General features: G+C 41.0%; 1 protein-coding gene and 1 long non-coding RNA gene across 4 annotated transcripts in view; one reads left to right on the top strand and one right to left on the bottom strand.

Moving 5' to 3' along the window:
• LOC142496411 (uncharacterized) overlaps window positions 1-12,136 on the bottom strand; it is a 510,055-nt gene that overhangs the window by 98,630 nt on the left and 399,289 nt on the right. The window lies entirely within an intron of this gene.
• The window catches only part of STPG1 (sperm tail PG-rich repeat containing 1), a 49,779-nt gene that overhangs the window by 22,587 nt on the left and 15,056 nt on the right, over window positions 1-12,136 (top strand). For all 3 annotated transcript variants that reach the window (XM_075603718.1, XM_075603717.1, XM_075603716.1), the window contains 3 exons: window positions 9,871-9,966; window positions 10,400-10,579; window positions 10,799-10,910. In XM_075603718.1, the coding sequence (XP_075459833.1) occupies window positions 9,871-9,966; window positions 10,400-10,579; window positions 10,799-10,910 (388 nt within the window). The remainder of the gene's footprint in view (window positions 1-9,870; window positions 9,967-10,399; window positions 10,580-10,798; window positions 10,911-12,136) is intronic.

The following is a 12,136-nucleotide window of genomic DNA, read 5'->3' as shown; positions in this document are numbered from 1 at the left end:
TAATAACAGTGATAAACAATATTAAACAGTGTAAGAGAAAAGTCCAATCAATGTAATAAAACAATCTTATCTGAAAGTAAAAGATAAATATTCCAATTCCTTGGTGAAAGGTGAAAAATTCCAGGCGTATATGTAATGAAAAAGAGAGAGGAAAGGGCACAAATCGCCCATAGTGTAACACAATTTGTTAAAAAAATCTAATCTAAAAAACAAGCGGTATCAAACTCACAATCTCTTCAAGGTAAGACAGCATTCACACTGATACGGAAAGTGTGGCACGCACTACAAGAGTCCCGCAGGTCCGATGGTGTCCGTTTCCTTGCCTCTGCCTGCCGGTGTATGCGCAAGTGGCACAGTCAGCTCTGTGACATCACCCCCCCGTGCGCTCCATCTCGGTGCCGCCTCGTAAGGCAGTTCGAGCAGCAGTTGGAGTCTGGACTGCTCCAAGTGCGTGTAGCATGTTTACCCTACGCGTTTCGCAATTACAATCACTTCATCATGGAGATGATGAGTCCATGGTGTTGCCATCATTTTATAGTAATTGTAACTGGTGGTCATACTGTAGTGCCCACGGTTATTCTAACACAAACCAGTGGCAATTGCCAAAAAGACCCAGGTACATGCTGGATACATGCCTTAAACTTGTCTTAAACTAGACCCAGCATTTCTGCATTGATTAATGGCCCATCAGATTAACAGCGGGGGTCCCTAGCAGTCCCATTCAAATTGAATGGGACTGCCAGGGACCCCTGCTGTGTTAATCCTATGGGAATGCAGAAATGCCTTAAACTAGCCTTAAACTAGCTAGGTTACACCTAGCACATACCCAGCATGTAACCGGGCTAGTTTAAGGCAAGCTTTAGAATACTCATGGTTTCGTCTGTATTAATGGTGACTCCATGGATTGGATAAATGCCTTATATCATGTGTAAGGATTAGACCTCTTTACTGTATAAACAAAAGGCAATTTAAAAGAATTAAAAAAGAAAGAACAGAACAGGACAAATATAGAAGTACAGGCATACCCCGGTTTAAGGACACTCACTTTAAGTACACTCGCGAGTAAGTACATCTCGTTCAATAGGCAAACGGCAGCTCGTGCATGCGCCTGTCAGCACGTCCTGAACAGCAATACCGTCTCCCTACCTGTACCGAAGCTGTGTGCAAGCGGGGAGACTATAGAGCCTGTTACACATGCATTATTTACATCAGTTATGCACGTATATGACGATTGCAGTACAGTACATGCATCGATAAGTGGGGAAAGGGTAGTGCTTCACTTTAAGTACATTTTCACTTTACATACATGCTCCGGTCCCATTGTGTACGTTAATGCGGGGTATGCCTGTATGTATATATTGAAACATAACTCACATTATGTAAAAGCACACCTGAGCAGAGTCTATATTGATACCTATATTGATATTGCAGATACATTGATGATCTGTTTCTAATATGGAATGAGGGCAAAAAACAAATACAATTGTGCGAGTCCTTCAAATTATGCCACCCATCAATTAAGCTCAAAATAGATTATTTGGCAAACCTAGTAAACTTTCTGGATACACCAGTAACACGGAAGAATAGCAAACTACACACATCTGTATACAAGAAGCCCACAGACAGATTTAGTTACCTCCATAACTCCAGCTTCCATCCCACTCATACAAAACGAGCCATCATAGGCCGTGTCCATAGTGGAACGCGCTAGCTTCCGCACTTCCTCCTCCCGGCGTTGCGCTTCAAAATACAAACTTGTTTGTATTGCGAAGCACCGCACTCCCTGTAGCACGTTTGTGTGCATGTACTATGCCCATTTGCATTGGCGTCCTAGTGTTTGTTTCGGTGCAAGTTACGTAGCTCGCGCCGTATCCTGCACTATGGACAAAGCCATACACAGCCTGGCTATAAGGTATCACTGACACTAGACAGGAACAGACACCTCAAAATCCTGAGTGAAGGGATGCGAGCCAAAGAATGTTGCCAAAACCTTTCACATCTGTACTTAAAGCCTCAGGAGAACACCTGCTCCAAAACAAAAAGCAACCACATGCATACCATTAGTGGCCACATGTAACCTGTCCCTAGAGGGAATGTGAAAAATAATAAAAGATCAGCAAACCTACAGTATGCTGACGGAGGATGGCACGTTGTTAAAAGACATAAAACTCATGGAATCTCTGTAAATTAGAATTGCTGACTCGAGGAAGAGAGACAACTCTCGAAAGCTTGTCTTATAATATCAATTGTTAGTCCGAATAAAGAAAGGTATCACATACTGTAATACTGAAGTACTCATTTACTCTGCACTATCGCAGCTGGACTAACACGGCTATTTCTGTTTAATGCGTGCAAGAATTTCGAAAGATTGGGGACCTTTTTCAGCGAAATCAAACTGTTTCATATTTATACTATGCTTGATCCAACCTGTAAATTACAAAATTGACACATGTAAAGTAGAAATCTCCCCCCTCCACCCGAAAAACAACGCATAACATAACCTGTTAGTTAATGTGCTGCTCTATTTCAAAATAGCTTTTTTTCAAAATCTTCATTTCTTGCTGAATTTGCTAGCATCAGCTGTATCCATCTTAACTTCTTTCTTAATTTGAATGGCACTTTGGCAGCAGGCTTTTTAACCTCCGCAGTGAAGCAAATATTCAGCAACTGATCTCTGCAGAATTTTTACCGCAGAATGTAACAAGGTCTGGATTGCTAAAAACAGCAGCAAAATGACTTTGCAACAATAAAAAATAAGGGGCCCTTTTGTTATCGTGAATAGCGTGAATTGCTGCTTTATGTAAATACTGTATGGTTTATTAGAAGAGACACTAGACCATATTACCATCATGAAGCTTTGCAACTTGGCTTCCAAAGGGCCACGTGAGCCTTTCACCTGGTCACTATCCAGATATGTAATCCCATCAAACAGAACCTAGAATAATTATTAGCACAATGTTCTACCTGCATTTGATTTAATGGCTGGGACAGGAAATAAAGCAAAATATATCATTCTTCTGTATGTGCCCAGGGTTTACAGAAATGTGGCGGATAGCAGCTTCCCGACCTGAATTTATTTATTTATTTATTTATAAAATATTTTACCAGGAAGTAATACATTGAGAGTTACCTCTCGTTTTCAAGTATGTCCTGGGTACAGAGTTAAGACAAATAATACATGTTTACAAATACAGTTACATAATGAGCAGGGTACACATTATATACAAGACATTGCATGCACAGTTAAAGATAATTTGTATTATGGGCATATGAAACAGTTACAGACCACATTAAAATGTGTGACAGCCTTAGATTTGAAAGAACTTAAACTGGTGGTGGATGTGAGAGTCTCTGGTAGGTTGTTCCAGTTTTGGGGTGCACGGTAAGAGAAGGAGGAGCGGCCGGATACTTTGTTGAGCCTTGGGACCATGAACAGTCTTTTGGAGTCTGATCTCAGGTGATAGGTGCTGCATGTGGTAGGGGCAAGGAGCTTGTTCAGGTAGCTGGGTAGCTTGCCCAGAAAGTATTTGAAGGTAAGACAGGAAAGGTGAACTTTGCGCCTAGACTCGAGTGATGACCAATCTAGTTCTTTGAGCATTTCGCAGTGATGTGTGTTATAGTTGCATTGGAGAACAAAACGACAAATTGAGTTGTAGAGGGTATTAAGTTTGCTAAGGTGGGTTTGAGGTGCCGAGCCATATACTATGTCACCATAGTCAATAATTGGCATTAGCATCTGCTGTGCGATACGCTTTCTGACCATGAGACTTAGGGAGGATTTGTTCCTGTAAAGTACCCCTAGTTTGGCATAGGTCTTGGTTGTCAGGGTATTAATGTGCATCCCGAATGTTAAGTGGGAGTCAAACCATATGCCCTGGTATTTAAAACTCGTAACAGGAGTTAGGGTGGTGTTAGTGTTGGTTGTAATCAGGAGCTCAGTCGTTGGAAGCTTTAAAAATTTAGTCTTGGTCCCAAACACCATTGTTACAGTCTTGTCAGTGTTTAAAAACAGTTTGTTTTGGGAAATCCAGTTTTCGAGTCTCAAAAAGTCAGACTGAAGTACAGTATGTGTTGAAGGTCAGAGAGGCTATGGCTGTGTGCATATAGGATTGTGTCATCTGCATACATGTCTATTGAGGCTTCCTGACAAGCTGTGGGAAGATCATTGATGAACACTGAGAAGAGTAGGGGCCCCATAACAGAACCTTGCGGGACGCACAGGTGATAGCCAGGGGGTTAGAGTTGGAGCCAGAGATGGACACATGTTGGGATCTACCTGATAGGTAGGACTGAAACCAGTTTAAAGCATGCTTCCCTATTCCAGAGCTCTGGAGTTTGTTAAGCAGGATAGCATGATCAACAGTATCAAAAGCCTTTGCAAAATCTAGGAATACTGCACCAGTGAGTTGACCCCGTTCCATTCCACACTGGATTTCATTGCAAACTTTTAGCAGGGTAGTGAATGCCAATCATTAGCTCTGAAGCACGGATATCCAAAGGATAAATAGGATCTACGGTATTAGAATAATTTGGTGGAATGGGTGGATTAGATGGGCCAGGGGGTCCGCATCTGATGTCCATTTCTATGACTATGGCTGGAGAGTGTACGTATTGTCATGTCCAATCACTGTTATAGTGCCCGATTCGAAGTGAAGACATGAAAGCTTCTTAATATCAAGAAACCACCCTGTACCATTGAAGCTCTTCCCCTATCCACCATGTTTCCTATCTTTATAACCTTCCTGAAGCATTTCAATAGCGATGTAACATGGCTACATGACCCTCTGCATATGCCTTTACCCTCTTGACCTTGCCCTATACAATGTACACTTCCTTCTGTCTCTGTATGTCTTCCCAAGACAGTTCTTTGGGGCAAGGAGTAGCTACAATCTATCTGGAACTGATGCTGTCACCTGGCATACAACAGCTGTTCTTATAAACTGGGAGACCCCCTGGTATCCATGGCAGTAGCACCACTGCCAGGACGCGCCTTTATTAAACGTAATCTCAGTATTTTGATCAGCCGGCACAGTACTTTTCCAGCTGTTAGTCTTTACCACATCATGACCTCTCCTTTTAGTTCCTATATATAAAGCATTATCAACATTTGATCAGCAAAGCCAGTTTCTATTTCAAAGTTTCAAAAGGATTGTTCATCAATCAACCTTTCAGCAGTATCACTGAAGTTTTACCGGAGAGGAAACTCCCTCTGAATCTACCTGATGCTGGTTTTCTTAGAGTCCTTGGTTTCTTATGCAATGGTTTAGGCCCCAAGGAGTTTCTACTGCGTGATTAATTTCTGCTATGTGTACATTCTGTATGTTTGAAGTAATTATAGATCATTCATCTGCTCACCTTAAATTAGAAGTGACTTTCAGTGGGTAGGTGGTGTCCTTTTTCTGCCTAGGGTGGTACCTATGGGGTTTGTTTTGTTGTCATTTTAACCCTGAATCTAATAATATATATATATATATATATATATATATATATATATATATATATATATATATATATATATATATATATATATATATATATATTATATAATATATATATATATTTTTTTTATTATTATTTTTTTTCTTACCTGAATCGGATGATCCCCCTGACTTTTCTGCTTGTTCCATCTTTGGCCTTTTGCAAATGATCCTCTATTGCTTTATATCACCACACTTGTGCAATGAGTTTTCATAGAAACGTCACTCTGAGAATGGCGATGGCGGTGAAGAATATTGGATTGAAACCAAGAACTAAACCAGAACCAGGTTCAGTTAACCAGGAAGCTTTCAAACTAAGAAATTCAAAGAAGGTGGTAGAATTCCAGAATCAGTAGGGTATAGCCAACGGGAGATTTCAGGAAGTACCTCTTTACTGGAAATGTCAGGGATACATGGAACAGGCTGTCAGCAGAAATGACGGAAGCAAATATAATAATTCTTAGGGGTTTCTGTATTTAGGCAGTTTTGGAGCAAATTTGACGCAACGAGCATTATTTAAATGTTGCGCCTCCTAGCACCAATGTTTCAAGGTCTTTTTGTATCAAAAGGTGCAGTTACATGACGCACAGATTACAATGAGATGTATCAAATTATGCGCCGCTGTGCATCACTTTATCACCAAAATATCTGCCAAGCTTAAGGTGGTGGAACCTTTTTTGTTTTGTTTTTTTGGCTACTAACAAACTGAACCAGATGTATGTTTTTATTACGTATGACGCAACTGTGCATCAAAAAAAATGGTGCACTGCTTGAACACACACTCTGATACCACAGAACCCTTTGGATTTACAGTGGGGAGGGTGGGAAGACTCGCTGAATTTCTTTGATTGCATGCGCCATAGTCTTGAGGACTGGAAGAACTACAGCCAGGAAGTGGATTGCAGAAGAGAACCTAAATTCTTTGATGATGTTCTCTGGTATAGCACCATTAAATGTGGTTCCATATCCATGGTTTATCTTGTGAGACAGATCTTCCTCATAAATCTATTTAACAACAACCAGTGAACAAATGGATGGGCCCTCTTGATGATTGGTGAGTACTAAGTACTGAACAATGGGCCTTGTCAAATTCACGATCGGGGCTTCATTTCAGCATGGTGTATTATTGCTTCGATATTGGTGCAACCTGCCTTTAAACAACACACAGGTGTTTTCTGTCCCAGCTCACACACAAGTCTTAAGCTTCCTCCTCGGTGACGTGAATCCAGGTTTCATTAAAAGCTTAAGCTGTCAGTGAGTAGAATTGAAGGCATGATTTGAGTTTTGTTTTTCTTGATATATAGAATCCCTCCCTGTTTTCTTAGCTGAATAGCCCGGGAGGAAATCTGAGTCAGACGGGGTGAGGAAAAAGGGAATCAGGCACTCTGCCCACACACGGCAATCTTTCTATTCAGCCGGTGTGTATAAACATTACATGTATGGTTTCTTGTGTCTGTCACCCACTGACTTGTGGAATTAAAGCAGCATTCTACAATAACATTGGGACAGACCTCGATCTGTACAGCTTCGAGGAGAGAGGGGATGGGATTTTAAACTTTGAAATATATAAAGGGGTTCAACAAGGTGCAGGAGGGAAGCATATTTCAGGGGAATGTTGTAGACGAAGAGGTCAAGCTCTGAAACTGGAGGGGGGGATGGCTCAGGGACAATGTGATGAAGTACTTGAGGGAAAGTTGGGTGGGTGCATGGTACTGCCTCCCGACAGAGATGGTAGAAGCTAATACAATAAAAGAATTAAAAACTGCCTGGGATAGACATAATCCCAAAGATGGAAGAAACCATAGTATCTGTGGGTTTAACAGACTTGGTGTGTCAAGAGGTTAATTTCTACCGATTTCCTATAATTCTATATATGAAGTAAAAATGAATTATTGTCTGTGCTACCTTTTAATGGACCGACGAGATGCACTGAGCTTCTGAAACCTCGCAAGGCTTCTTCATGGGCACTGTGTTTGTTGTCCAGCGAAGAGTTGTAGTTGTTCTGTAAGTTCCAGAGCATGTTACATTCTATGCAAGTTTTGATGTCTTTTAATTGGTGCAACCTGAGAATAATTGACCACTATTACAGATGATGGGGTCTGCATACCAAGGCAATTTTGAAGCAGAGGTGTGTCTGACACAACTGTGCAACGAAAAATGCCTCAGTGCAAAGTAAGAAACGTTTTGTTTTTTTAATGCTGATTGAAGGGAAAAGTTGGTGCACAGAGACGCAGAATTTGATACATCTCATTATAAAGTGCTTTAACTGCCCCCTAACTCCTCAAGCAGACACTGAAGCCCACAGCACAAAGATGAAGGCAAACACCTTGATGCATTGAAGCGAAGGGGCGCCAAGTAAAAATGACGCTCTGTGTGTCAACTTTGCTGCAAAATGGCATTAGTACGTAGACCCCAATGTATTTCGTGCAAAGTTATTTTTGGGCAGTATTGCACCTTTTAACAAGATGTACTACAGGAAATCAGTTAAGTGCCTTTCTAGGTACTGTACAAACTGGTTTGGGACACACCGTACAGCATACCGGATGAAACCTTATTTCGTAAAAGAATCTTTTGATAAACCAAACGCACTTTACTTTCACTGAATGTCATACGGGCCCCCCTAAAAGTTAATATATTGCCAGGTAATACTGTAACAGTATACCTATTACCCATTATTATAAAGCCTTTAATTGGGTACCTTTGCAATCCCATTTCCAAGGTTACTGGTGTCTTTTTCACACCCAGTTGTCCTGTTAGTGTTGCAATGTAGAAGATGACCATTACACTACTGGTTCCCTACGGCTCATTATCATTCAGCCGGAGCAGTAAGCTCTCTATATAATGTGAGTTGCAAATCTAACACCTAACTGCCTTAAAGCTGCAGTTCAGTCTTTTTTTTTTTAATTTTTTTTTTTTTTTTTACTTCAATAGTTTCATGTGGGCAATCTCTAATTACCTAAAGAACTGCATAGCTGCCGGTCAATTCGTTCTCCGTCTATTGATCGGCAAAGTTTGGCGACATCTTTAAATATGGGGAATGTAAATCGTTGCTATAGGAACAAGCATGCTTGTTAAAATAGAATACAAGAAAATTGGTCTTTCAAAGTTGTTTTTTTTAAAACAGAAAATGCTAAAAGTATTTTTTCTTACTACAGAACTGATTTATTAAAAAAAAACACACATGCAGGATATTGAGGGGTACAGTGGTTAGTACACCAAAAGAAATTCACTTGAATGCACACTACCCAAAATTTAAAATTTAACCTTTATTAATCAATCCTTAAAACATATATTACCAATTTATAAATGTGATAACGTATAAAAATGAATTAAATGAATAAATAACTAGTGCAACTAGGCAGTCTCTGATATTTAAATGTATATTCTCAATGCTGGAAGATGGGAGACTGCAAGAGTGCAAACAGCCAGAGTGAGCAGAAAAGCTCACTACTTCATAGATCCACCTAATAGATAATAAACATCATGAGGGTTATTGGCATAAACTCTTAGACAGGACCTTAACTAATGCAGTGAGTCCCGCCTGGCCACTACCCTAATTTTTATATAGATGGCTAATCTAATGAATGGCTGACTAGTACTGTATTAAAACAACCCCATGAAGGGGGCTGACATCATCAAACACGCGTCCAACGCGCGTTTCCCTCCTACTACGGAGCTTCCTCAGGGACAAAATTTTGTCCCTGAGGAAGCTCCGTAGTAGGAGGGAAACGCGCGTTGGACGCGTGTTTGATGATGTCAGCCCCCTTCATGGGGTTGTTTTAATACAGTACTAGTCAGCCATTCATTAGATTAGCCATCTATATAAAAATTAGGGTAGTGGCCAGGCGGGACTCACTGCATTAGTTAAGGTCCTGTCTAAGAGTTTATGCCAATAACCCTCATGATGTTTATTATCTATTAGGTGGATCTATGAAGTAGTGAGCTTTTCTGCTCACTCTGGCTGTTTGCACTCTTGCAGTCTCCCATCTTCCAGCATTGAGAATATACATTTAAATATCAGAGACTGCCTAGTTGCACTAGTTATTTATTCATTTAATTCATTTTTATACGTTATCACATTTATAAATTGGTAATATATGTTTTAAGGATTGATTAATAAAGGTTAAATTTTAAATTTTGGGTAGTGTGCATTCAAGTGAATTTCTTTTGGTGTACTAACCACTGTACCCCTCACTTTCTTTGATTCACTTCAGTTCACAGCTGCACCTACCTTTCATTATCAATATTATCTACACATTTAGTATGGTTTAGTTTGATCACTCCCTTACTCCCCCGTTTTCTGTGCATGCAGGATATTGCCTGAACTGCAGCTTTAAATATGTCTACCAAATCACAGCGGTTTTATACGTCCTTTTTTCATGTTTGTTATTAGAATGAAAACCCAGGCCCTGGATCATACGACATTGACCACACACCTGCAGACAGTGTCTCATTATCAAAGAAAGGGACTGGGGGACTTGCATCAAAGGTATGAAACGAGACATGATACACTTCAGCATATGATTCTTCTTTTTTAATAAAGATGAATTGGTTTATATAGCTCCCTAAAAGTTACATATCTTTTATAGTATGTGTGTATACGTTGTGTTATCAACAGGAGAAATTAAATGAGATTTGTGTCTATATGTGTACAGTCTTCGTTCGAGCCATTGCAATGTCTGTGCAGATAGCAATATGTATACGCCTGTAGCTCTGGTTCATGAATTAAACTGCAGGGAGAATACGGATGACAACGCAAGTTTAAAAAGCCACCATCTTCTCAGAGCCTGATATCCCATGAAGTGATGAGTTTGAGATTTTAGACTTTTTACAGGGGCATCTGAATTCAAGCTTAGTGACTACAATGCGAGTATGTTGGTGACATTTCTCTTTATCCAGTGACTTATTCTTACCACTCGCAGGCATCCCGGAGTTCCTGCGGAAAGATACCACGCTCCCCGGCTGCTAATACATACCACGTTCAAGATGTATTGTATTCCAGGAAGGATTTCAGCAATAGCAACTCCAGCATGTTTCACCGGCCCCTCGCCATGAGAGTGGAAGATGCCAAAAACAAGACACCTGCCCCAAATCAGTACGATGTGAGTATAAGGAAAAGGGGACTCGCTTTTTCATAATTACACTGCGTGGTTTTAATAAAGTAACAATAACACATTTTCACTGGTGTCTGTCACCTACATTTAACCTATTAAAGTAGCTTGCCTTTAATGGTACTGTTGATTTTGCTGGCGTCTTTTTCAGGTTATTCAACAGAATTTAATTTTCCGTGTTTCTTTTTTTTGTTTTTGTCGTTCTCCTAGGCGTCTATAACTTATTGTCATCCCAACACTGTTGTGTCTGCTCGTGCTGCCTTTGTCTCGAAAACGAAGAGAGAACTTTTGAAGTTAAATCCCCTGAAAGGACCTTCTCCGTGTAAGTTTTCTAGGTGATGACACGTGGTATGTTCTAGTTAAATGGGCAATCCCTCCTAGGACCAGGCTGATCATGGCAGGGACGTGTTTAAGGTCTACATCACTGATGCCTTTTATTACCCCAATAATCTAGTACCCGTAAGTATTTTGAAATTGTTCTTTAAAGTGAGTGTTGTTGGCTGAGACATGGGAGCGGTGTTTGCAACAAGAATTTACAAAAATTGGTGGGTTACCCGATGAAGGAACCCGAGAGGTTAGAAAGCTTGTAACTTTTCAACTACACTACTTGTTGTCCCAATAAAAGGTACAGTATCATACCACCCATCCCCTCCTTTGTTACCACAGCAAGCGTTTGGCTTTCTGATGAGGACAGGGTGACATAAGGATAAAGAAAACGCTAGAATGACAAACACTTCCACATTCGGGGACCTCTAAGAAATTGAAATTGTAATACATTTCCTAAAAAAAGCAAGAGCAGTCCATTGTTTTTGCTTGTGACTGAGTTAGAAGCAAATTAGATTGTTAAATTATTTAATAAAGGTTCTTATTTGGACAGGTATGTGGAATTGCCCTTTGAAGACCCGGTATTGGTTAATACAAACCAACTTGTATCTGCAAAGGCTCTAATCAGATTGAATCAAATACATATTAAATTCCATATTGCAGGTGCAATCCTGCCCTAGATTAACATTGCGCTAAATGTCATTTTGCGTCTCCGTCAACTTATCAGGGTCTTTGCCCCAAGTGTCGCCCGGTGTGCAAAGCTTGTGATCTGGAGAGTGTTAGCAGCAGGAGTTCGGAAGGCGTTATATAGCAAACAGATTGTAATGAGATGAAGCAAAGTCTGCACCTCTCTGTGTCACTTATTCCCCCTTCAATCTGCATACAAAGATGTTATCAGCGGCAAAGCTTTGTGGCTTCTAAGGCTAAGGCCCCGCTCCCTCAGTCAGCGCGCCCGCACTGCAGACAGGCGGGGCGCTGACAGACACAGACCGCGATATGTGGTCTGTAGGGAGCGGGGGCTGGAGTGGGAGGGAGGGGCGTGGTTTAAGCGGAGGGGGGCGTGGTTTAAGCGGAGGGACCCGCTACCCCCCCCCCCTCCACGGGCTCGGGCTGCAGGAGGGAGCTGCTGCGGGCTGCCCTACTCACACGCTGACACTCGGGCACACACAGACAGGCACTCATGCACACACACACACAGGCAGGCACTCACGCACTCAGGCACAC

Source organism: Ascaphus truei, chromosome 6 (assembly GCF_040206685.1).
Source record: "Ascaphus truei isolate aAscTru1 chromosome 6, aAscTru1.hap1, whole genome shotgun sequence".
Classification (NCBI taxonomy): domain Eukaryota; kingdom Metazoa; phylum Chordata; class Amphibia; order Anura; family Ascaphidae; genus Ascaphus; species Ascaphus truei.
Note: the sequence above shows the minus strand (reverse complement) of the source record. Positions and strands in the feature narration are given on the sequence as shown.